The sequence below is a fragment of the Selaginella moellendorffii genome, unplaced genomic scaffold (genome assembly GCF_000143415.4).
Source record: "Selaginella moellendorffii unplaced genomic scaffold, v1.0 SELMOscaffold_25, whole genome shotgun sequence".
In the NCBI taxonomy this organism is placed as follows: Eukaryota; Viridiplantae; Streptophyta; class Lycopodiopsida; order Selaginellales; family Selaginellaceae; genus Selaginella; species Selaginella moellendorffii.
In genome coordinates this window covers 961,953-985,167 of record NW_003314286.1, presented here as the reverse complement: position 1 = coordinate 985,167, position 23,215 = coordinate 961,953, and the positions used below count along the sequence as shown (strand labels likewise).

Genomic DNA, 23,215 nt, shown 5'->3' with positions numbered 1-23,215 from the left:
TTGATCTCTAGGTGGTAGCAGCAATGGTCACAATTGTGCAATGTGTCCTGTCTTTACACCGATACTCTTTGAAGTAGCTTTTGATGGACTTTGTAGGTTGTATCTTGGGGAATAGAGGATCCATAACTATGCCTAAATGCCCAGCTCTCCACTCATGCTCTAGGCGCATCTTAAACTCTCACTGCAACAATTCCCTTTGAGTCATTTTGAGGCTCTTGTATTTGTTTTGATCTCCAGATTTGCTGTACAACTTTTTGTTCTTTTCCAGTTTGTAGTGCTGAGTTTCCAGTGATGGCATCTTCTGAATGCCGTAGTTCTTTGCCTTGTTAGAAAGCTGTTGATCTCCAAGCTAAAGTGGTAGCTGAGGTGCTTCATATCCTAGGAGTTATGGTTGTTTTTGTCTATACATGTCAAAATAACAACATTTTGGTGTTCTTCTCGTCATATCTAAAGCATCATGGCTGGCATCATTCTCAAGCTCTACAGCACTATGGCTGCTAAAGTACTTTTTTAGGGACAGTGATCCTTCGTCAGGCACAGGCAGGCGCAAACTAGGCTCCTCAGACCAGGCTATGCTGTTCTAATATTTGAATTCCTAGGGCAGGCATTGGTGACACATCAAAGAACAACCCAAATAGACCCCTGTGAAAAATTGTTAGAAAACCGATTGCTTGAAGTTATTAAAATCTTCAAGGCTTTCCCTCACAAAATTGAGCTGCTACCAAATTCAAAACTTCACAAGCAGAGATGAAGTTACGTGTTGGATGACAAAAAAAACAAGAAAACAGAGAGGAAGATGGCACTGCTTGCCCTAAAAGTTTATTGGAGTCCAGGGGATGTATTTTACCTTAAGGGCAAAGACTTGGCTTTCCCGTCCTTGACTTGCTCCATCTCCTCTTCTCCATCTCACTCTCAAGAACTCATGAATGTCAAGCGATGCGTACCTTGAGTTAATGGAGGACTTTCACTGGCGAGAGAATCCGGTTGCCGGCGCTTGTTGTGCCCGTCTAGGCGGCTTGCCTTCGTCAAACTAGCAGCCAAAGTAGAGAGAGAGAGAAAAGCCTTGCGATCCCTAGGCCACAGCAATGAACCCAAATGACTTCACAAACTTGCTCAAGCACAAGCTTCACACCAGAATAACATCACGATCTGGATAGTCCACGAACAGATCGTACTCCTGCGGCTGGATCATCCTGGCGTCTTTTCCCGCCTTGAGCACCTTGAGATTGTTCCGAGCGTCGGTGCGATCATGCCGAATGACTTCATTCAGCATTCCGCGGATGGTCGGCCCGATCACGTCGCGAACCTCGTGCGGTATGTTGAAATTGAAGGCGGGATAGCACACGTCCTTGCGCACCTCGTCGCCATAGCCATCGCGCTCCCACCTGTAAAAAGTGACACGAAACCCCCTGGACAAGAGCACGCCAAAGAGGAGGTAAGGCCCGTCGTTCTCGTCCATCTCCTACATGTCGTAAGGCGTGCGGCCACAGAGGAAGATGGCACCGCCATCCCGCTTGCCGTTGAAGTCTCCAGTGATCAAGTGTTCTGTGAGGAGGATTTGGCGTTCGTTTTACCTGTAGCCAATCAGTGCTGATACATAGCCAGTCAGGAAGCCCACGGGACCAGGTCTCGGATCTTCCAGCTTTCGTCGCTCCTCCGGAGTTACCAAACCCTTGAGACTCACGAAACCCATTTCGCTCCCTAAGGACAAAGAACTAGGAATTTCGATCTTTCAAATGCTCAATGATCTTGCTGAGCAATGGATGAAAGTCAAGGAGTCTAACCATAGCCGGTTATAAAAAGGAAACAAGAAGCGGGTAATCTGTGAGAATTTTCCGAGTAAGTGAGAACAAAAGCTGGTAAAGCAAACCAGTTGATGTGGAGCTCGACACCGTAAGACGTCACTACTCCTACATCCAAAAGTACCATTCACCTCTTCCATCATAGGTGTATGGTCTCGATGATCCCGACTCTTCTTTTGAGCTTTTGCCAGGAGAAGTTTTTGCTGGTTGCTGCTGGCACTCCTAGAAATATATCGAAAAACATAAGTCATCCAAGAGTTAAATGAGAAAAAACAAACACCTTCAACACCCGAAACCATTCACTGACGCAAGTCTTGGACGATTTCTTTGTCAGATTGTCCATCGTGGTCGTGGGCTTGTTGTGGTGCTCGTCCTTGTCCAATAGACTTGATCAGTCAATGGAGTAAAAACGCTAGAAACTTTCATACCGTGCTATCTGGTAATGCGGGACAATCCGAGGATTCTGGCTCGTCCTGGAGGTCTTCTTTGTCCTACATCATGATATATTTCAGTGAACTCCGGTCTATCGATGATCGAAGCTTGCTACTCATACCTCGAGATAATCTTTTGCCTTCGGCTCCTCCTGGGACTCGCTATCTTCATCGTCCTCGTCCTCCTACGCACCTCGGTCAATTTCACTGCACGAGGAAGATGGGAATCTCACCGCACTGTCCGCCGACTCAAGTAGATCCGAAGTCTCTAGCTCGTGGTTGTCCTCCTCCGGCTCCTACACCAAAGAAAGTTCTTGCCCGAGGAAGAAGCAAGGATGGAAATCTAACCGCGCTGTCTGCTGATTCAAGACGATGCCAAGCCTCTAGCTTTTCCTGGAGCGACTCAAGATTGCCGTCCTCCTACACAAAAGAAAGTTCCTGTCCGAGAAGAAGCAAGAATGGAGATCTCACCGCGCTGTCTGCCGATTCAAGAAGATCCAAAGTCTCAAGCTTTTCCTGGCGCGACTCGTGGTTCTGGCGATCAATTTCACTGCGCGAGGAAGAAGAAGAATGGAAATCTTACCGCGCTGTCTGCCGATTCAAGAAGACCTAGCTTTCCCTGGCGCGACTCGCGATTCTGGTCGTCGTTGTCCTCCTACAAAAAGAAGTTTCTGCTCGATCAATCCATCTTCCAAGAGTAAGGAATTTTACCGCGCTGTCTGGCGAGTCAAGGATCTCAAGCTTCGCCTGGTACTCATCGGCCTAGGCAGCGCAAGGAATCAGAGAGGAGAGAAATGCCTCGATACCTATTCATGTCTGCTCACCTCATCAGCCTTTGGCTTGCCGGCCGATCCTTGCATCTTGATCGTGATCTTTACCAAGCAGCTTGCCCCCGATTTCTCCCGCTTGCGCTTACCATCGTCCTAGGCAGCGCAAGAAAGAAATCGAAATATTTCGAGAGGGAAGTGGCCCGATACCAAGTCAAATCGATGAAATGCGCGATCGAGAAGCCGCTGCTCACCTTATCCTCCGAAATTCCGGCCGATCCGCTCGTCGATGGCGCCTTGGCGAGGTCACGGCGCACGACCTTGATCTTCGTCACCGACGCCATTGCTCGCAACGCTAAACCCTCAAAAACGTATTTCAAATATAGGCGCAAAAGAAGATTCCGTCAGTCAGACTGAAAATACCGGACGGAAAATGCCGTGAATATCTATGATACTCTTTATTTTCATCATTTGATATAGTCCGACAGCCACCGGAAGGCCTCTCCATAGCCCATCTTCCTCACAACGCTGCACATAAACACCTCAATGGGGCGCATATTCTCTCCCAGCTCCACCTTGCCTTTGCCCGTTGTGTAGTTGTTTAGTCCAAGCTTGTAGCGTAGATCCTGCTCGGAGGTCGCGTATGGAAGATCGATCTTGTTCCCAAGGATGACGAACGGGACCTGCGCTAGTGAGTCGTCCGAGAGGAGCGCATCCAGCTCCTTCTTCGCCTCGGGAAATCTCTCATGGTCGGCCGCATCAACTATGTAAACAATGCCGTCCACCTGGATGATCAAAGTAAACAAGCCATGGAATCCAGTCAGATCATCTGGCGAGTTTGTGACAAAACATCGCTAGCAACTAGATCTAGAACAAGTCGTCCAGTCAAACCATCACTGGCAAGAAAACAAAAAGAACTTTTGCCGAAGCATCGCTTCAAAGGCAAAGCATTGGATTCGAAAAAGCCAGACCAAGTGACGGAATCAAGAGCTAGAGAAGCGAACAGGACGAGCATTTGATAAGAAAGAACAAGTAACGATTCAAGCAAGGAGTTTGAGTAGAAAACCAAGGCAAACACATAAAAGAATTCTCAGATGAGTGTCCAACCTTGGCATAGTAGTCCTTCCACACGCGTCGCGCGATCTGGTGACCCCCCAGATCGAAGGCCTTGAATTTGATCTTGTTGATGCTTAGCTCCTCGGATGTTGGATACTGGGTGGGCTGGTGCTGTACCAATCTCTGGAAGAATTGCGAGAAAAGAAAACAAAAAACCAAAAGAGCGCGCAAGAGAGGCGGCCTCAGAACGCGATGGAGATCTAGGGTAAGCTGGAAACCACTCACCTCGTCCTTGAGCATGTGGAGAAGCGTTGTTTTCCCCGCATTGTCGAGACCTAGGAAGAGAATCTTGGCCTCCTTCTGCCACAGCCCGAGCGTGGCCAACACGCTGTAAAACCAATCGAAGAGAAACATCGCGCTCGAGGCGGCGCTGCGATCTAGCCCTTTGGCACTGCCACACGCCCTCTCTCTGTCTCTCGCGGCCTCCTCTAAACCCTAATCGATCCTGGTTTCGAATCGACTCGAGTTCTTCAATTTAATTTATATATAAAGTGCAATGATAAATAATAAACATATGGACGTTGTGGGGATCTTTGCTTGAGCGCCACGCTCGGGCCTCCGCTCTGTCGAGGAGGAACTGGATGAGTCGGAGATGGTGGAAGTGGAAGGAGGTGAGAGGGTTTAGCGTCCGATTCCCCTAACCGTCGATTTGTACCTTAAAAAAAAGGTAAAACCTTTTTAAGCGTGCTCTATAAAAGATGGGTTGATGTCCCGAGGGTTTTAGAAAATGAGGTTGCCAAGCGTGAAGCCGGAGGGATGGTCGCAGATTGAGGAGCGTCTCAATTCTTTTGAGACTCGGATGCGGGAAGTAGTCAACAATCCGATTGAGGATAAAAGGAGATGTGAGGATTCTTGGGAGATCTCAAAGATCAATCACCAGAGGAGCCGCTATATCTTTGATCTCTACCACAAGGAGAAAACGATCTCGCGTGAGCTCTATGAATTTTGTGTGGAGTACAAGCTTGTGGATGGGAGCTTGATGACGCACTGGAAGCGCCAAGGGTTTGAGACGCTGTGCTGCTCAAGCTGTATACACAAGGCAAATTTTAACTTCGGAACGGCTTGTGTGTGTCGAGTGCCTCGAACCAATCGGGAGGTCAAGGTTTTGGAGTGCCAGACATGTGGATGCAAAGGATGTGCTAGTGGCGATTAAACCTAAATAAAAATTATAATCTTTTTGATCGAAGATAAAGGGTATCAAGCATCTGGGGTATATTCCAGGGTTAGGGTTCTTCCGCAGGTATGGCGCAGCAGCAGAGCTTGTCGGAGATGAATCCGGACCTCCTCCCCACGGACGAGGAGCTGGTGTACGAGGAGGAGATCCTCCGGAATTCCTACTCCATGCGCCTCTGGTGGCGCTACATTCAAGCCAGGTTTGATGTCCCCTTCCGCAAGAGGATCATCCTCTACGAGCGCGCGCTCAAGTTCCTCCCCGGGAGCTACAAGCTGTGGCATTCCTACCTCCTGGAGCGCATGGAGGCCGTGCGCGGCCTCCCGCCGGGCCACGCGAGCTTTGAATCCGTCAACAACACTTTCGAGCGCGCGCTCGTCACAATGCACAAGATGCCCAGGATTTGGCTGCTCTACCTCCAGTCCCTGGTCGAGCAGAGGTATGTCACCAAGGCCAGGAGGACGTTCGATCGAGCGCTCTTCTCGCTGCCCGTGACGCAGCACGAGAGGATCTGGGAGCTCTATCTCAGGTTCGTGAGGCAGCCCGGCGTGCCCAGCGAGACGGGATTTAGAGTTCATCGGCGGTTCCTCAAGTTTGAGCCGTCACACATGGAGGACTTCATCGAGTTCTTGATGGATTCCGGCAAGTGGCAAGAGGCCGCCGAGCGCCTGGCCGAGGTTCTCAACGATCAGAGCTTCCAGTCCGTCAAGTCCAAGACGCGGCACCAGCTATGGCTTGAGCTTTGCGATTTGCTCACCAAGCATGCACACGAGGTGTCGGGGCTCCAGGTGGATGCGATCATCCGGGGTGGTATCCGGAACTTTACGGACGAGGTCGGGCGCTTGTGGACTTCCTTGGCGGATTACTACGCGCGGTTGTCGCTGTTCGAGAAAGTCAGGGATGTGTACGAGGAGGGGATGACGACGGTCACCACGGTCAGGGACTTTAGCCTCATCTTCGATGCGTACTCCAAGTTCGAGGAGAGTTTGCTCTCTGCCAAGATGAGCCGGATGGGAGAGGAGGATGAGGAGTCCGAGGAGGAACTGGATGAGTCGGAGATGGTGGAAGTGGATGCGGATGGGAACACGGTGGCGCTGCCGGAAAAGGAGCTAAAGAAGCGTAGGAGGGAGAGGAAGATTCTAGCGCAGTGGAAGAAGGACAATCTCAAGGATTTCTGGGTGTTTGATGAGAACGACGTCGACTTGCTCCTGGCGAGGTTTTCGTACTTGATCGAGCGGAGGCCCGAGCTTCTTAGCAGCGTGGTGCTCAGGCAAAATCCCCACAACGTCCATGAGTGGCACAAGCGAGCGAGTCTTTTCAAGGACAATCCTGCTCGCCAAGTCAGAACTTACACTGAGGCGGTGATGACTGTGGACCCCTTCAAAGCTGTCGGGAAGTATCACTCCCTGTGGACAGCTTACGCGCACCTATACGAGTCGCAGAACGACTTGAAGAACGCTCGGGTGGTGTTTGAGAAAGCAGTTCAGAAGATTTACAAGACAGTGGACGACCTCGCGAGCCTGTACTGCGCCTGGGCCGAGATGGAGATGAAGCACAAAAACTACAAAACTGCTCGAGACATCCTCAAGAAGGCGACAATGGAGCCGTCTTTCGCGACGAAGAAGCTGATGCAAGGGGACCGTGATCTTCCCGTTCAGATGAAGCTCTACAGGTCACTCAAGCTGTGGTCGACTTACGTGGATTTGGAAGAGAGCCTGGGTACTCTCGAGTCTACTCGAAAGGTCTACGATCAGATTCTGGTGCACAAGATAGCTACGCCGCAGATTATCATCAACTATGCGGCGATGCTGGAGGAGAACAAGTACTTTGAGGACGCGTTTGGGGTGTACGAGAAAGGTGTCCAGGTTTTCAAGTATCCTCATGCACGGGATATCTGGACAACGTATCTCACGAAGTTTGTCCAACGCTACGGTGGGAAGAAGCTGGAAAGAGCAAGGGACTTGTTTGAGCAGGCCATCGAGAAGGTTACTCCGGAGGATGCGAAACCAGTTTATCTACAATATGCAAAGCTTGAAGAAGACTTTGGACTGGCGCAACGCGCGATGAAAATCTACGATCGGGCGACTAAGGCAGTTCTCGATGGTGAAAAGCTGAGCGTCTATGACATCTACATTGCCAGAGCAGCTGAGATATATGGCGTTCCTAAGACACGGGATATCTACGAGGTAAAAATTCGTTTTTTGCTTTCCCGTAGTTTCTTTGCCGTGACTTAACCTTCTCTTGTGTTGTTATTTCTTCCAGGAAGCTATTCAATCCGGTCTTCCAGACAAAGACGCGAAGCTTATGTGTCTGAAGTTTGCAGAGCTGGAGAGGACGCTGGGAGAGATCGATCGTGCTCGTGCTATTTATATCTACGCGTCGCAAATGGCAGATCCACGGTCAGATACCGAGGTCTGGTCGAAATGGCATGACTTCGAGGTTACGCATGGAAACCACGACACTTTCAAGGAGATGCTCCGGATCAAACGTAGCGTGCATGCCAGCTACACTCAGGCAAGTTTTCGTTTTCTTCCTCCCGTTCCTCTAGAATCCGGCTTTGCTCATCAACTTTTCCAAACAGATGCACATGATAATGCCGGAGTACTTGATGCAACGAGATCAAGGACGGCTCTCTCTGGAAGAAACTGTAGACACTCTGAAGCGCGCCGGGGTTCCAGAGGACGAAATGGCCGCTCTCGAAAGGCAGATTGCTCCGGTCGGTCAGACGCAGCCTCCGTCGACGCTGAAAGAAGGTTTGAGGCAGCTGGGATTTGTGAGCGCTGGAGTCCAGGCGGCCGAAGGGAGGATCCTTGCTCCCGGAGACGCGAAAAAGAATCCGGACGAGATAGAGTTGCCGGAGAGCGACGAGGAAGACGAGACTGGCGAGAAGCTCGTCCAAAAGGCTGTTCCCGACGCGGTGTTTGGAGGATTGGCTCACAAGGCCGAGAATGGAGGAAAAGAAGACGATGGAAAGGCTCCGGCAAATCCAAAGGCCGGGAAGGAGAACAACAGGGACAAAGACGAACCTCTGGGAGCTCTTGAGAGGCTCAAGAGGCAACGACGGGCTTGACGGGCTTGACGGGGTGGGCGAATTTTGTACTATGTGACGTGCTGACTTGGAACTAACCTTGTGGGACACGTGTTGCTCTTGTGGTATAATATCTTTGCCCTAGCTATTGTGTTGCTCCAAGTGGTGAAAAGAGATCCTGGCAGGGCAAGATTCGGCTGTAGCTACATTCGCGCGCCAGGGATCGATCGCTCCTCACGCAAAGGATCCCCGGTTTTCGGCGATCTCTGGCGAGCGATCTGGCTGGTAAGAGCGAAATATTTCGAGCTCGTTGATCGATCCAGATGCTCTGTGCGCCGGGTGAAGAAATGCCGGAGTTGAGCTCGCAGGACGATTCTTGTGCTGTGCTGGAGCGGGAGGATCACCATGGAAGCGGGAAGCTCACGCGGCGCGCCTCGGCGGATGCCGCGTTGGCGCTTCACGCGCCCTCATTTGGACGGCGGCACCGGGGGCCGAGAAGAGCTGTCACGGAGATGATTGTGGGGACTCCCATCGAGCAGCAGCCTTCTTTCAAAGCGGATTTCCAACACGCTGCCTCGGAAACTTACTTGATCACGCAGCTCAGCTTCAAGCTCCTTTCATATCTCGGGTACGATGAGATCTTTCTTTTTCTTCTTTGGATTTTCTCAATGTCTTCTTATTTCTCCAGTGTGGGATATCGATGGGTGTGTAAGCTCATGGCACTGGGCTTGTACGCTTTATTCCTCATGCCGGGCTTTATTCAAAGTAAGTGCGCTTGATACTTTTGAAAAACATTTCTTCACCATAGCTAGGCACTAGGCATAACCAAAAGCTCGTGTGCTTTGATCAGTTGGGTGGTACTATTTTACTTCTCCCTGTGTTCATCGAAGCATTGTTTATGGAGATCAGCCAAGGAACAGGTGCTTCTTTCGCTCCACTTTGAAAATTTGCTGTCAACAGAGATTTGCTCTGAGCAGGTTGGACTTGTACTTACCAGAGAATTTGGACAAGCCAATGCCAGCTGTGGCATTTGTGACCGGCGGAGCTTGGATCATTGGGTAAAGTTGCCTTGTTCTAGTCTATCTTGAATTACATGAGAATTTCAGGTACAAGGCATGGGGGTCTCTTTTAGCAAAACGTCTTGTCGAAAGAGATGTTATAGTTGCGTGCATTGACTATAGGTAAGGGAATACGCCACAGTCCTGGGGGCCTCACTTCTTTTGTTTATCTAGGAATTTTCCCCAGGGTACCATCAGCGACATGGTGGAAGATGTAGGAAATGCATTGTCTTTTTTTTGTAACAACATAGCAAGCTTTGGAGGCGACCCAAACAAGTGAGTACTCTCAGCTGGCTTTACGACGATTGTTTCTAACTTATGAACAGACTTTTTCTTGCCGGTCAATCGGCAGGTGCGCACCTTTCTTCTTGCGCTCTAATAATCCAAGCAAAGAAGCAAAAGCTGAATGGGAGATCCAGGGTGATGTGGACTCCCTCCCAGTTCAAAATGTTTTTCGGGATTTCTGGAGGGTAAGCCATTTCAACACGATAATTTGGCGCTAAAGGCGTTTTCATTCTTTCAGGTACAATTTGCTTGAACTTGTCGACCATTTCCATCAGAGAGGACTGTACAAGTCAATCTTCTTAAGGTTAGCGCATTTTGTTTTGGAATGATATCAGTTGGAACAAAGAGCTAATTGTTGTTTACAGCGTTATGGAAGGCGAGGAGTCTCTGCCTCGGTTTTCACCCGAGCTCGTTGTTAAACGCAAGGATTTCCAGCCATGGATGCATCTTTTGCCACCAGCCATGCTCTTCCACGGAACGGCCGACTATTCTATTCCATACCATGCGACGTGAGTACTTTATGCTGTCATTTTGATGCTAGTTTCACACCTTTTCGCGAGTCAGTGCCCGATTTTGATATTATTCTTCTCGTGGCTGCACGTGCAGGGTTCGATTCGCAGACTCCCTGCGAGCAGCAGGAGTGAAAGTTACAACAAAGCTTTTCCCGCATAAGACGCATACCGATTTATTTTTACAGGTGGGTCGCTTTCCAGGTCCATTATATCCTTGAGAGTGTCGATCACGAATTCGTGTTTTCATCTTTGCACACCTCTGGCTCACGCACTCGCTCGCTACAGCAATGTGCTCAGCCACTGGCTCCACAGCGGTGCATTATTTTGGAGACTAACGAACGGAAATTGTGGTTCAGGATCCAATGCGTGGAGGCCGAGATGAGCTTCTAGAGCACATCGTGGCATTGATTTATGAGGGAGAAGATGCACCCGAATCAGTCGTCTCGGAGCAACTCGTCCCTGAAATACTGCTCCAATTGGCTCGACTCGTCAGCCCCTTCTGAGAAACCACCGCAGAGATTCGAGAAGACGATCGACCCGCCTGTATTATTCACTCGGTCACTCGGTCACCCGTGTACCTTGTACACTTAAATTTTATAACAGGTCCGTTTTTTCTTCTCGTCCGCCTTTTGTTTCTCCTGCAGCGTCTCGATTAACGAGTGTTGCTTTTCGTTTCTTTGCGTTGCAGAGAGTAGCAGCAGCACAGTCGTGCCGTGGCCAAGCACAAGCCAAAGTTAAAGTTCTCCTCCTCATTCTTTCTGCGGCTAAGTTAATATTTCCTTTGTCAGTCTTGTTTTTGACCATTGTTTTGTTTCCTTCGTTCTCTGATGAGGCTCTAGTATCGAGTCGAGGCGTGCATTGTCCTCCGCGCACACAGCGACCAGGCTCTTTTTCTCTCTCCCTCTTTTCCTTCGTACACTGCAGCGTAAGCTTGTGCTATAACTAATGCGATCTTTCTCTCCCTCCTTGGTTTCTACAGAACAGAAAAACAAAAAAACAAAGGTGACGCGCGAGCTACGTTGTTGAACCACCAGAAATCGAAGTGGGAAGTTTATGGTGGTGGTGATGCAATGTAATGCACACTAACCGGCCCGTTTGTTTGGAGCCTTTTGCTCGTACCAGGCTTTAATTTCTTTAATTTTTATTTTCTGTTGATTGATTCTACTACTCTCGCACACACACACACACACACACACAACACATCATGCTAGTCTTAAATTTTTTGGATGCCAGGAGGATGCCTGTGACGCACTACAGTGGCCACAAATAATGCCAGTACTGGGCTTTTGCGCGAGGGCTCCAGTTCCAGTTGCTTACTACGAGAGCTCCAAACGGGTATCCTGCAAAACTGGAGCCACTGGGTCGCTTCTAGCGTCGCATTTAAAAGCCCCAGGGTGGCTAAAGAAGTAAAGAAAGGGGCAAAAGAAACACACACAAAGCAATGCAAGAGCCTTGCTTTTTTCACTTTTAAGTTTTTACTGATGTTAGTAAGATTTATGGCGCTTTCTTGCTTTCTCCGAGTTTACCATGGTGGATGATGATGAATGGAGGTCATGGTGGTTTTTACCTGGGGTTAACATGGACGTGGTGGCGCTTGGATGGCCGCGGGATGCCCAGCGTTGCGGCCGCGGTAAAAACAAATTTTCCATGCATGCATGCATGGCCCCCTTCGTCCCAAAAGACGCTGACGTGGGCCCCGCTTTTTCCCAATTTAGTCGCCGTCGACGACCCGGTCCCACAGGCTCCGGCGTGGTAAAATCTGGTGGTTACCGTCTTACCCGGCATTTTCACACCGCGGTGAGAAACGGGGGCAGCTATTGTCAGTGATGTGGCCTCGCCTGATTGGGGAAGGCTATTTCCACAGGGCGGCTTTGCTAAGGACTGCCCTTGGGGCCCCAAGGTTTAAGAGGGGGCTTTTTCTCCATTTCATCCCATTTGGTTTTGCTTTGGTTTGCCTGCGTAGGTCGATTAATTTTCTCCTCTCTCATTTTTTCTCTTCTCTTGTGTGTGTGTTCTTCCGGTCGAGGCGCCGACACCTCAGCAGCGTGCCCCGGGAAGAAGATCGATCGCGCGCGCCTCCACGAGCTGCGGCAGCTATGGCGGTGTGAGGCGCTCGCGCCGGCGCTGGATTCGCCCCGCCAAGAATCGATATTTCAATGCCGGGGTTTGTCATTCTCTAGCAGCTCGGCTCTTGTATGCTTGGCAGGCCCGAAATATCGAAAAAGAAAGGTCGAATCGGGCAGAATTGGGAGCGCGGGATCGCTGCCAATGAGCAGCAGTCGTCTTGGAGCGGCTGGCATGCGATTGTAGTTCTTGATCTTGCGGCGCTGCTCATGGAAGATGAGGAGGAGGACAGCTCGCATTGACACTGCCTGGAAGTGATTAGCTCTAGGAACAAGGACAGGTCGGCGATCGCACCTGGCAACACCGAAGACGGGCCCCGCGCCAAAAGGATCGCGACAGGAAAATCAGGATAGGGGAGAACTTAGAGGAGGAGAGAGCTTTGATCGGGGCTTGGATCGGCACTGCAAGTTTAGATCTTGTAAGGTACTGTGTCTTTTTTTCCTTCCTTCTCTCGTTTTCTTTTCGTTTTTCCTTTCTTGCCTTTATACAAGCGTAGCAATGGCTGTGTTTGCAGTGTGTCGAGTCCCAGATTGGAGAGGCCCATCCCAAGGTAAAAGTTCAGCTCACTCACCGAGCGGATGCGCTCTCAATTGACGGGCACGACATTAATGTCAAATGGTTGACGGTTGCCAGAGAACAGAAACAATGGGTCGGGTGAAGCTGGAAATAAAAAAGATCGAGAACCACCAGGCACGCCAGGTGACTTACTCCAAGCGAAGGAATGGGCTGATGAAGAAAGCCTTCGAGCTCTCCACGCTGTGCGACACTGATGTTGCCTTGATCATGTTCTCTCCGGCTGGGAAGCTGAGTATTCATCCCAATGACGGGAGGTAAGCGAGAGAGGCTCCTGTGGTTCGTTTTCTTCACCTTTTTTGCTCGGTTTTCTTTTTCCTTCTTACTTTCCCGATCGATTATCCTTTGGCTGCTCAATTCACCTCCCATCGTCTTTCGTTTCTGAAGATCTTTTTTATATGTGCAATGATTGAACTACAGGATTGAGGAGATAATCCTGCGCTTTATTTCCCTTCCTGAAAATGAAAGGACAAAAAGGTCTCTCGCAGCTCTCCTTCTTCCGTGCATTCTTTTATGACTCTAATGCTGTTCCGTGTGGTTTTCTTTTGTTGTCATGTAGGCGGCTTGACTCTGAAGAAGTAAGTCGGTGTACTGGCGATATTGATGTTTTAACTGTATGTTCACGGTAACAGATCATTAACAAAATTCGACGATCTTATCCAAGCGGATCTGAGATAACTAACGGGGAGACAAGGTAATCCTAATTTAATGAATTTAATTCCAATCCAGCTTTGCTAATTCCACTGTTGCAGCAACTCAAACTACGAGAGCCTGGTGGTGAGTGTTTTATGATTCTCATCTCTGTGCTTGCTACACCTGCGCCTCTTCAGGCTCACTACAGGGATGTCTCCAAGATTCAGTTTGAGAACGAGGCTCTGCGCACAAGATTGCGGTACGGCGGCTATAGTTCTCCGGCTCGTCGCTTTGTTTACTTGTGTAATCTTGACTGCAGTTTTTTCGAAGGCGACATTGGAGGTCTCGGGATCGAGGAGCTTTTGCAGCTCGAAGAGTGCCTGAAATCTACACTACAGAAGATACGCACACGCAAGGTCTGTGTTCTGCCGTAATTTTCTCTTTCTAAACTTCTCATGCTGCTGACAACAGCAAGAGCTGCAAAACCATGGTATGGGAGGCATGATGCAGGTACCCGTTTGTTTTTATGCTTCTGTCTTCACCATTTTAACCTTTCCCATTTATAGAACCAAGTGGTACCTTATGGTCAACTGCAACAGGTGTGTGTAGTTCGTTGGACATTCCGTTGCGTTTTTTTTGTTCTCTCTTTCATCGTAACTTGTTTTTCATAGATGTATCCTATGATGGCTCCTAACGGGTCGATGGGAGATGTTCAGATTCCATCCTCTTGGTCTGACAGTGCTTCGCAGTACAATGAGCTCAGTTTCTTTCCCCAGAGAAGGTATTTTGTGACGTTTATCTGTCAGTCGAATCGAATGCTCTTGTTCTCCTTTGTGCAGGGACAATGGAGATGCCAGCTCTCCCAGCTCCTCGATGTCCCAAGCATATACAAATCAGATGAGAATGAATCAAGTCCAGCAGCTGAAGTCCCCGTTTGGGATGCAGCAAGCCATGATGTCGGAGGCTAAGATGTTCCCTCTCTACTATGAGGAGATGGAGACACAGCCAACAATCTACAAGGAGGAGAAGGCGGACTTGATCCCACAGCAGGAGGAGGAGCACAAAGAGTCTCTCGTGTTTGATTCTACGGAGATGCAACCCGTGTGGAACGCTTACCGAAACTCGGAGCAAAACCCAAGCTTCTACCCTGGCGTACGTATAGCTCTTGTTTCTTTTGGTATCTTCGTCTACAGCGTTGGACGCTTAAATTCTTACGTGTGAATCGGTTTCTTGCAGCAACAAGAGGCGATATCCGATTCTAACTTCTCCAGAGGTGGAGCTGGCAATGACTCGACCCAGAACAACATGATGGTTTCGTTCGACTGCAGCCATCACGGCATTGGCGAGACCGGTTTGGATTCGTCTAACATGCTCTGCGGGCAACAGGTGATGTGCGGGAGTGGCGCTGGTGGCGCTGGCGCTGGTGGTGGCGAAGAGGACGGTGCTGCCAACGCGTCACAGCAACAGCCACAGCAGCAGCAGCAGCAGCAGCAGCAGCAGCCGCATGCGCAGGTGTCGGCACCACCGATCAGCACCAGCCAGAGCTCGCTCACACTGTCAACAAGCTATGAGAACTGACGACGAGACGGCCAACTCAAACTTGATCTCTCACAGACAAGACAACAGATACCATATCGGCGGCTAGCTAGTAGACGGTGTTGCGGGACGGGGGGAAGAAGAAGAAGACGCCAAAAGAAAAGAAAAGAAAAGAAAAAAAAAAAAGAGCTAGAGAAAATAGTTAAGTGCAGGACGACGAAGAGGAGGACTTGGACTGGAGGACTGACGGAGGATGATTGATTGGTGACGACGACGATCAGGGAAGCTGAAGAAGAAGGAAGCAGCAGCAAGGATGGTGGTGGTGTTCAGGATGGATTCAAATGCTCTCTCACTCGCTCGCTCGCTCGCTCGCTCTCCAGGAAAGTAGGGAGGGGAATAACTTCGGTGTATTTAGTGGCGAGAGTGAGGACAAAGAGAGCAAAAACAAAAAGCTTGGGAGTGGGAGCCAGGGAGGCAAACGCGCCAGTCAGTCAGTCAGGCAGTGTAAATAGCAGCAGCAGCAGCATGGAAGCACAATATGTAGGTGAGGATAAATTTACCGTTGTTGAGCTTGAACGCACGGCCGCAAGAAGAGACTAGGCAAGGAAGGAGGAGGAGGAGGAAAAAAAAAAATGTTTGGCGAGAGAGGCAGGAGGCAGCAAGCAGCAGCAAGAAGAATTTCAGTTTTGTTCGTCGGATGATATGTTGAAACAATAAGTGTTCTCTCTCTCTCTCTCTCTCTCTCTCTCTCTCCCTCTGTTTTTTCGAAAACAAAAAAGATTTAAATCAGAAAAATCACGGGAAAGATTGAATTCTTCATGAAATGAGTGGTAAAAAGGAGTCGGTGGGCAACTCCTCTTGTGATTCTGCTCTGCTCCTGTTGCTACCTACTGCTGCTGCTGCCGAAGCTGAATCCTTGTTTTTGTCTTGCACAGAATCATGCCCATATTCTCCATTATTGCGTGGTGTGGACTTTCTCTAAGATTCTGCAGTGTGCTGCAAGCAAGTCCAAAAAGCCAATGCCAGGCCACGAATTCAAGCGCCTGGAAGCAGACGACGAGGCGTTGTATGCATGACGAGAGACGATATCTTTCGTCTACACGAAAACGAGAAAACCATTGAGCAAAAACAATAACCCTCCCGTCCCCGGCGAAAGGGATAGCATCGCCACCCTTTCAACACCCTTAGAGAGCTGGTTGCCTCGTCTCGCCTGTCTCTAGATATTTAGTGGCAGGCAAATTTCAGAGCTCTGTCGATGCTGGATTCTTCTCCCGGAGCATTCCACTCCGGATGAGACTCTCCAGCTCCAGACAAAACCTGCAAACGCATTGATTGTATGAAGATCTACGCAAGGGGAGGGGGTGTAGAGAGACTTACCGGTGGCCAACGACGACGACGGAGGCGCCCGCGTCCTGCACGGCATTGAATTAACTGCGACGAGGAATGAAAAGACAAAGGAACCTGGATGCCATAAGAGCCAGCTTTGTCCATGGGCTCCCTGGTCGCGATGGGTGGTAGCCTCGTCCAGATTACCAAACTCCACCGTCGAGGGGAAAGCTTGAGAGCTCGAGAGCAAACTAACTTATGTTACAGCAGTCTCCTCGTAGAATGATCGTAACAATGGTGGCTGTCCAAGCGTGGGATCTAGAAATCTTGATTGAAACAAGGCCCCGACAGAGATAGGGAAGCAAATCTAGAGAACCTGTGGCATGCGGCAGGAGGATCACAACTCCCGTGTAACTTTGTGTGCCGACGTTGCTCGCCACGGGAGTTCATGTAAGACGATCGGACCTGACAAGGTTTTGCAAAACCACTACATTTCTTTCTTAAACTTCTTTTTGTTTCTTCAGGGTATTAGATCAAGTAGTGTCAACGGTTGCGAGGTCGCAACAACAGTGGCATGGATCTACCCTTAATTGCAGAGAGATCGTTCTACAAGCTCCTTGAGGGGGAAACTCTCCCATTTAGCAATTTCAAAGTTCCACCACTTGGAATAATAGCAAACGGGAGCGCCGGCCAGACCCCAGCGGCGCCACCATGGCGCCAGGGGCTTGGAGCAGCGGATCTTTCAATGGCGGGGCTATGCCCAGGGCGACACCAAGGTGGCGGCGGAGCACGAAACAGGTAATCCAGATAGTGATTGGATCCGATCACTGCGAACTGTGAATCCTGTATGTAGGGCATTCCCGACGAGATTTTCTGTGGGAATTGAGCGAGCTGGGGAAAAATGCAAAGGAGGAAGAGCCCAGTCGTCTACACAAAAACGAGAATTTGAGCAAAAAATAAAAATAAAAATAAATATTTTTTTTGCCATGGCCACCCTCCTTTCATCTCATCTAGAGTTTTGAGAGAGCTTCTTGCACCGAGACGGGGCGGAGCGAGAAGCCACCTCGTCTCGTCTTCCTCTAGATATTTAGTGGCAGGCAAATTTCAGAGCTCTGTGGAGCATTCCACTCCCGATGAGACTCTCCAACTCCAGACAAAACCTGCAAACGCACTGATTACTTTTGACACAGGTAAATGATCCATGCCACTATTGAGGCACAACGATTGACACTTCTTAGAGAAAACCCTGAAGAAACAGTTCATAATTGCTGCCGATGGCGACTCCGGGAATCCGGCATATGCCACTGCTGATGTGAGAAAATATTTTTGTGGCGCTTTGCTTACAAGCACTGTGACAGATTATGCTGCGGAGACCGCCACTCACAAAACCATTGAAGTTTCTAGGAGATTGATACAAGTAAGAACAGAAAAGCGTCATCTTGTCACTATTCCTGGGGTTCTAGTTGAGTTCTTTCGTTTTTCAGCTCGAGAGCCAGAGGAACGTGGATTTAATCGTTGGAGCTGACACAGTCGTGGAGCTTCACGTAAGAAATGTCTTTTCTTTTTCTCATCCCTGGCGTGAGACGCTGTGCAGGGAATGATTGTGGAGAAGCCTCGCAATGTGAAAGACGCCTGTCTATCGTTTTGCAACTCACACAAAAACGGAGTTTCTACCGGCCAACAACACAAAGTTTACACAGGAGTTGTGATTCTCCTGCCGCATGCCACAGGTTCTCTAGATTTGCTTCCCTATCTCTGTCGGGCCCTCGTTTCAATCCAGGTTTCTCGATCTCGCGCTCGGACAGGCACCATTGTTAAGATCATTCTACGAGGAGACTTCTGTAAAATAAGTTAGCGTGCTCTCGAGCTCTCGAGTTTTCCCCTCTTCTTACTGAAGGAGTTTGGTAATCTGGACGAGGCTACCATCACAGCATACATCGCGACCGGGGAGCCCATGGACAAAGCTGGCTGTTACGGCATCCAGGTTCCTTATCACCTTCGTAATTCATTCAATGCCTTGCAGGACGTGGGCGCCTCACTCGTCAAGTCCGTCAATGGATGCTTCTACAACGTCGTTGGCTTCCCAATCCACCGGTGAGTAGTCTCCACGCCTCCTCCCCTTGCCGATGAGCAAAATAAACTACCTAATAAAATATTATATATTATACTTAGTTAATACAGTTTTTTATTTTTTATTTTTTGTAGTTGATATATTCCTCTTTCTCTTCAAAATATTTTAGTGTAGTGTTATATCCAGAACTGGAGTACCAGAGTGTCCCATAGACCCCTCAAACTTCCGTCCATTAGTAAAGCGAGAGACAAAGTTGCTATCACCCTTAATTGCAGAATCTGTGTAATAGAGATCGTTGAACAAGCTCCTTGAGGGGGAAACTCTCCCATTTCGCAATTCAAAGTTCCACCAGTTGGAATATAAGTTGTAGTCAAACGGGACACTCCACATGATTGCGGCTGTCCGATTTTCGGCTGAAAGATAATAAGTGATAACCCCAACAGTGCCTCTCGCCACAGGACCCCTTGTCTTGCGAGCTCCAAAGCCGAGTGTGGATTTATCAGGAATAGCACCAGGGAGTCCATTGTCAGCTGTTCCAGAAAAGAAATATACACCTATAGCTGTGAGCTGATGGCCAGTATTGTTGGCAAACGAGATTACAATCTTGCGTTGTACTGAACCCAGCCCATTCAGGATGCTGTTGATAACCGAAGATCCAAGCCCCAGTCCTGCCACCACGACTGCAGTTACAGACCTTGCACCTTTTTCTTCGTCAGCAATAGACTTCTCTTCTTCGTGAGTGACCACAGAGCTCTCTTCTGCAGCCATTTCATCACTGGCTTCCTCTACATCCATCTCACCCTTTCCTTGATTACACCTCCCAGCCATATCACGTTACACTAGGATCTATTCTTCCTTCACACACTTCTGCACACAGAAATTTGCACACACAGGGAGGGAAGTAAGCAAATACTGACTTCCTCTATAAATGATCCAGATGGCTACCAAAACGATGGCGTGCACGTTTGTTGCCAGCTACAGACATTGAAGGCCACATGTTCTTTGTTGGTGATACATGTATGTTTGTTGCCAGCTGGTGACAAATACAGACATGTCCTTTGTGGTCAACTGTCATTTTCTTTGTGGGGTTGGTGATACAAGTACATTAATATCATTGGTAGGACTAACACATGACAAGTGTTGTGACACATAGAAGTGTCAGAACCAAATCTAAAGAGTCCAAAATAGGGACCGAGATTAAGTCCGAGACCAAGACTAAGATCGGGATCGAAACTAGAGCCGAGAGCAGGACCAAGACCGAGACTAGGACTGGAATTGGGTTTGAGTCAGAGTTCGAGTTTAAGTCCAAGGGTGAAAGCCTAAAGTAATTATCTCCCAAACACTAAGGGGTTTAATAAGTTCCAAAAGGATAATAAGGGGAGGATTCCAATAAAATTAATTTGACCAGGAAAGGTTAGTGTGACTAGGAAAGCTTATACTCACATAGTGAGTGATTATATAACTATTGAAGAGTCCAAAGCTAGAGTAAATATGGATAGACAAGTAGAATAATTTAATGAAGTGTTCAAAACCTAATTTTAGCTCCCTTGGGAAATCAAATTGTCAATGCTCCCAATCCAAGTGTGGGTGGCATTGCCTACTTGAATATTTGGCATGACTCATTAAAACTTTACTTTAGCCACATGGATAAAGCATTTAGAGAGTACTTACAAAGTTCGTGTTAGGCCATGGTGTTGCGAAATATTGTCCCAAAGTCTCAAACTGTAGAAAAGAAAAAGAACAATCCTCTTCTGTAATGACCAAGGATATGGTCACATGGAAAGGAAGGCCCAGAGGTCAATAGGACTTAGTTGGCAAGTACAACCTTTGATGAAAAGAGACTTAATAAGAATCAAAGAAAGGATATTGAGGAAAAGTGTTTCACATATCTTTAAGCATTCTAATGATGTTCAAGTGTGATTATGGGACGACTGGATGCCCTAATCTTTGGGGAGATGAAACTATGGTATAGGTGGTCTTAGACTACTCATAAGACAAAGGTGAATGAATATAGCTTTAGTGTGACAAATTAATATATCAATAGTACCTTTAGCATAGTTATGAACACGAACACGGAACACGAACACGAGCCTCAGATTTCAGGAACCCGAACACGGAACACGATCACGGCCCACGATGGCTCACAAATATTCTACTGAATATTCTAAGAATATGTTATTTAAAAATTATATTCTATTTCTTATTATATTATTATAGGAATATGCTATATTTTATTATATTATTCTTAATATTTTTATTTGCACATAAACTACTTCACACTTTTAAACTACTCAAATATCCTGCATCTCATCGTCATCTTCAACCTCATGATCTTCGACCTCACGATCTTCGACATCATCTCCATCTTCCTCTTCCTGTCCTGACTCAAGCTCGTCTTCAGGATGAGGAACTGTCTCCAGGACTTTGTAGCTTACAAACTTGTCGTAATCACGATCATTTTTGCAGGTTAACAACCTGGTGTTGCAAGCCACAAAAACCAGATCCGCTGTCCTGTCCATGGTAAGTCTGTTCCTCTTTTTTGAAGAAACATGCTCGAAAGTACTGAACAATCTCTCCACCGAGGACGACGAGCATGCCTGACTTAGAACTCGAATGGCCAACTTTTGAAGAGCTGGAGTTTCATAACCATAGTCCTCCCACCAACGTACAGCTCCCCTCTTAGTGTGATCAGCCTTAGCATCATATGAGTTGAAAATGCCTCCTATCCTCCGGTAAGTTAAAAGCTCATCACGTATCACATCCCTCTCACTGGATGTAAACATGGCCAGCAGATAAGCATTCCAGTCCTTCATGACCTCTCTGTTAGCATGCTTTTCATACTCCTGAAACTCGGGGTCCAACATGTACGCCACCGAGTGCATGAGCGAGTGATACTTATGCCACCTATTAGACATGATCTGATGAAGTTCCCTGTACCTGCCATAATCCGACTGTCCTTCCTCTAAACTTGCATCCAACCTGTTCATGCACTCATATATCTTTCCAATCGCAAGTATATCACTGTCCACAACACGAAGAAGCAGCATAACATCCTTGGACACCTCTAGCATGTCCTTAACCTGTTGCCAGAAACTGTCATCAAAAACCGTTGCATAACTGTCCCTTCCTGCTCTCGACTTCGACTCAGGCCTTGCTCTGTACGCAGGGCATACGAACATCTGTTGTAAAGCTTCTCGGAGCTCCACCAGCCTCTCCATCATAATGAAGTTGTAGCCGAACCTGGTATCACAATAACGCAGCAATCGCTTGTGAGTAAACTCCACCAGCAGTGCCACTATATGAGAGTGGTTTCTAACGAAGATCACCAAAGACTTTCCACGCTCCAGAAGTGTTGCCATCCATGGAAGTACACCGAAGTCTTTCAAGGCATTGTTCAAGCAATGGGCAAAACATGCTGCCCATTGAATTTTCGGGTACCTCTGTTGCAAAAGTGCTGCTGCTGCTCTGTTTGCATTTTCCCCATCGGTCACAACCATGACAATGTTCTCTGCACCTACAATGTTAATGCCTTCTTCCCAGCAGTGCAGAGTATTTTCAGCTGTTTTTCCTGTTAAGGAAATGTCGATAGCCTTCAAAAAAGCTCCTTGTCCTTGACTATATGCCACAAGCCCCATGATATGCCGATTCCTCCTATCTACCCACCCGTCTGCGCATATGGTTGCACCCCTCTGCTCCCACTGCTTCCTCAAGGACGCCATCTCAATGTCAATGAATCGTTTCTCTTTCACCAAAAGCTTATCCCGGAGATTATCATATTTTGGTGGTGCATAAGGCACACCATGCCTGGCAACTTCCTGTATCATGTTGAGGAAGTAAGGTGACCGAGCCTTGACAAATGGAATGTGTTCATTCCAGAAAAATCTTCCGATAGCCACATCAACTCGGTTCTTCCGCTCAGGATCCATCGAATCAACAATATGGACTTGACTCTGTTTACTAAAAAACAGGGAACTGCAGCCACTTCCACTTGACTGGGATGATACCACCGGTGGAAATCCTTGGACATTGCCATCCATTCTCATAGAAGCACCACCAGATTCATTCGGCCGTTTCTTCCCCGTTGCCCCTTTCTCGGAATCAATAACCTTTTGCATATTGAGTAGATCCGCTTTCTTATTACCTGGGATGAGAGGACAACTCACAATATCCTTGCTGCCTAGGCCTTCTCCTAATAGATGAGCTCACACACGATCAACACCACTCAGTTTGTTCACCATTGGGCAGTATTTGCATGACCATAATTTGTGGCCATGCCCCCTGCTCTCAAGAACACTTACCTCATCCCACCATCGCGAAGAAGGATGCTTTCGCAGTATGCTGGATTGCTGCGCCATGCTTGTTTGCCTTGGATTGCTGCTGCTGTGCCCTGAAATGGTGCGCCCTGGCTGGATTGTCGTGTGATGCCGTGCGCCCTAAAACCAGAATATTCTGCATGAGAATATTCTGAACATATAGAGCACTTGGATCAAGTGCAAAGGCTGAGTGTCATAGATGCCATTCACAAAGCTAGCATGTCCCCAAGTCAATCAAGAATAAAATATATAAATGTTGTGAGTGAGATTGGTCAAATATATAATTAAGTGACTAAAATAAAATGAAAAATTTAGTCACTGAAACGATAGTAGCGCCCCATCCCATCGCCAGGCTCGCTTTTTTTCATAACCCCCTCCCCTTGACAACCATGTAAGTCCAAACCGCTGTAATAAGCTTTCGAGGGCCAAAATAAAAAGCGGGACTCCCACTTTTTGCTCAACCCCTAAG

The 23,215-nt window shown here is 48.2% G+C and overlaps 8 protein-coding genes across 12 annotated transcripts in view; 5 read left to right on the top strand and 3 right to left on the bottom strand.

The window, feature by feature from the left end:
- Window positions 1-3,434: 3,434 nt before the first annotated feature.
- On the bottom strand, window positions 3,435-4,567 carry LOC9637249 (GTP-binding protein SAR1A). The gene is made up of 3 exons (XM_002974538.2): window positions 4,342-4,567; window positions 4,108-4,239; window positions 3,435-3,785 (listed from the first exon to the last, which is right to left on the bottom strand). Exons 1-3 carry the CDS (start codon window positions 4,468-4,470, stop codon window positions 3,468-3,470), a joined length of 579 nt encoding a protein of 192 aa, XP_002974584.1. The 5' UTR covers window positions 4,471-4,567; the 3' UTR covers window positions 3,435-3,467.
- A 276-nt stretch (window positions 4,568-4,843) lies between these two features.
- Window positions 4,844-5,269, top strand: LOC9637248 (protein BUD31 homolog 3). The gene has a single exon (XM_002974742.1). It carries the CDS (start codon window positions 4,844-4,846, stop codon window positions 5,267-5,269), a length of 426 nt encoding a protein of 141 aa, XP_002974788.1.
- A 73-nt stretch (window positions 5,270-5,342) lies between these two features.
- LOC9637247 (pre-mRNA-splicing factor SYF1) lies at window positions 5,343-8,459 on the top strand. The gene is made up of 3 exons (XM_024679562.1): window positions 5,343-7,473; window positions 7,550-7,801; window positions 7,869-8,459. Exons 1-3 carry the CDS (start codon window positions 5,359-5,361, stop codon window positions 8,355-8,357), a joined length of 2,856 nt encoding a protein of 951 aa, XP_024535330.1. The 5' UTR covers window positions 5,343-5,358; the 3' UTR covers window positions 8,358-8,459.
- Window positions 8,460-8,483: 24 nt separating this feature from the next.
- Window positions 8,484-11,323, top strand: LOC9637246 (probable isoprenylcysteine alpha-carbonyl methylesterase ICMEL2). 4 transcript variants are annotated; one of them, XM_024679565.1, is made up of 12 exons: window positions 8,484-8,600; window positions 8,661-8,943; window positions 9,004-9,080; window positions 9,166-9,373; window positions 9,422-9,496; window positions 9,548-9,649; window positions 9,700-9,843; window positions 9,897-9,962; window positions 10,024-10,167; window positions 10,265-10,355; window positions 10,527-10,773; window positions 10,859-11,323. In XM_024679565.1, the coding sequence occupies exons 2-11, from the start codon at window positions 8,663-8,665 to the stop codon at window positions 10,671-10,673; spliced, it is 1,335 nt and encodes a 444-aa protein (XP_024535333.1). In that variant the 5' UTR covers window positions 8,484-8,600; window positions 8,661-8,662; the 3' UTR covers window positions 10,674-10,773; window positions 10,859-11,323. The 4 variants fall into 4 exon arrangements, with proteins under 4 accessions (XP_024535333.1, XP_024535334.1, XP_024535332.1 ...); XM_024679566.1 differs by having other exon boundaries at window positions 8,579-8,943; window positions 9,166-9,235; window positions 9,293-9,373; XM_024679564.1 differs by having other exon boundaries at window positions 8,579-8,943; window positions 10,859-11,095; window positions 11,150-11,323.
- Window positions 11,324-12,174: 851 nt separating this feature from the next.
- On the top strand, window positions 12,175-15,671 carry LOC9637245 (MADS-box transcription factor 6). Of its 2 annotated transcripts, XM_024679604.1 has the most exons (14): window positions 12,175-12,717; window positions 12,809-12,844; window positions 12,928-13,124; window positions 13,288-13,344; window positions 13,427-13,445; window positions 13,500-13,561; window positions 13,620-13,644; window positions 13,698-13,759; window positions 13,820-13,916; window positions 13,972-14,010; window positions 14,067-14,099; window positions 14,172-14,281; window positions 14,340-14,652; window positions 14,737-15,253. In XM_024679604.1, the coding sequence occupies exons 3-14, from the start codon at window positions 12,940-12,942 to the stop codon at window positions 15,076-15,078; spliced, it is 1,344 nt and encodes a 447-aa protein (XP_024535372.1). In that variant the 5' UTR covers window positions 12,175-12,717; window positions 12,809-12,844; window positions 12,928-12,939; the 3' UTR covers window positions 15,079-15,253. The 2 variants fall into 2 exon arrangements, with proteins under 2 accessions (XP_024535372.1, XP_024535371.1); XM_024679603.1 differs by having other exon boundaries at window positions 12,809-13,124; window positions 14,737-15,671.
- Window positions 15,672-17,959: 2,288 nt separating this feature from the next.
- Window positions 17,960-18,460, top strand: LOC9636712 (maf-like protein CTC_02076). Its single transcript, XM_024679751.1, has 2 exons — window positions 17,960-18,142; window positions 18,260-18,460. Exons 1-2 carry the CDS (start codon window positions 17,960-17,962, stop codon window positions 18,458-18,460), a joined length of 384 nt encoding a protein of 127 aa, XP_024535519.1.
- On the bottom strand, window positions 18,446-19,318 carry LOC9636711 (DELTA-actitoxin-Afr1a). Its single transcript, XM_002974537.2, has one exon. The coding sequence runs from the start codon at window positions 19,259-19,261 to the stop codon at window positions 18,599-18,601; it is 663 nt and encodes a 220-aa protein (XP_002974583.2). The 5' UTR covers window positions 19,262-19,318; the 3' UTR covers window positions 18,446-18,598.
- A 1,406-nt stretch (window positions 19,319-20,724) lies between these two features.
- The window catches only part of LOC112347956, a 3,951-nt gene continuing 1,460 nt past the window's right edge, over window positions 20,725-23,215 (bottom strand). Inside the window, exons 2-3 of the mRNA XM_024679750.1 lie at window positions 22,742-22,866; window positions 20,725-22,622 (exon numbers count right to left, since the gene is read on the bottom strand). Of these exons, the coding sequence (XP_024535518.1) occupies window positions 20,725-22,622; window positions 22,742-22,866 (2,023 nt within the window). The remainder of the gene's footprint in view (window positions 22,623-22,741; window positions 22,867-23,215) is intronic.

Bases quoted from the DNA above. Each gene is read 5' to 3' on its own strand.
- LOC9636712 (XM_024679751.1), top strand. From the start codon at position 17,960: ATGATTGTGGAGAAGCCTCGCAATGTGAAAGACGCCTGTCTATCGTTT. The intron at 18,143-18,259 runs GTTTCTCGATCT...TTCTTACTGAAG, and splicing joins GGGCCCTCGTTTCAATCCAG to GAGTTTGGTAATCTGGACGA.
- LOC9636711 (XM_002974537.2), bottom strand. From the start codon at position 19,261: ATGGCTGGGAGGTGTAATCAAGGAAAGGGTGAGATGGATGTAGAGGAA.
- LOC9637246 (XM_024679564.1), top strand. From the start codon at position 8,639: ATGCTCTGTGCGCCGGGTGAAGAAATGCCGGAGTTGAGCTCGCAGGAC. The intron at 9,497-9,547 runs GTAAGGGAATAC...TTGTTTATCTAG, and splicing joins GTTGCGTGCATTGACTATAG to GAATTTTCCCCAGGGTACCA. The intron at 9,650-9,699 runs GTGAGTACTCTC...ACTTATGAACAG, and splicing joins TTTGGAGGCGACCCAAACAA to ACTTTTTCTTGCCGGTCAAT.
- LOC9637248 (XM_002974742.1), top strand. From the start codon at position 4,844: ATGAGGTTGCCAAGCGTGAAGCCGGAGGGATGGTCGCAGATTGAGGAG.
- LOC9637245 (XM_024679603.1), top strand. From the start codon at position 12,910: ATGGTTGACGGTTGCCAGAGAACAGAAACAATGGGTCGGGTGAAGCTG. The intron at 13,562-13,619 runs GTAATCCTAATT...CCACTGTTGCAG, and splicing joins ATAACTAACGGGGAGACAAG to CAACTCAAACTACGAGAGCC. The intron at 14,011-14,066 runs GTACCCGTTTGT...TCCCATTTATAG, and splicing joins GTATGGGAGGCATGATGCAG to AACCAAGTGGTACCTTATGG.
- LOC9637249 (XM_002974538.2), bottom strand. From the start codon at position 4,470: ATGTTTCTCTTCGATTGGTTTTACAGCGTGTTGGCCACGCTCGGGCTG. The intron at 4,240-4,341 runs GTGAGTGGTTTC...CAATTCTTCCAG, and splicing joins TCCACATGCTCAAGGACGAG to AGATTGGTACAGCACCAGCC. The intron at 3,786-4,107 runs GTTGGACACTCA...TTGATCATCCAG, and splicing joins GGAAGGACTACTATGCCAAG to GTGGACGGCATTGTTTACAT.
- LOC9637247 (XM_024679562.1), top strand. From the start codon at position 5,359: ATGGCGCAGCAGCAGAGCTTGTCGGAGATGAATCCGGACCTCCTCCCC. The intron at 7,474-7,549 runs GTAAAAATTCGT...TATTTCTTCCAG, and splicing joins AGACACGGGATATCTACGAG to GAAGCTATTCAATCCGGTCT. The intron at 7,802-7,868 runs GCAAGTTTTCGT...TTTTCCAAACAG, and splicing joins TGCATGCCAGCTACACTCAG to ATGCACATGATAATGCCGGA.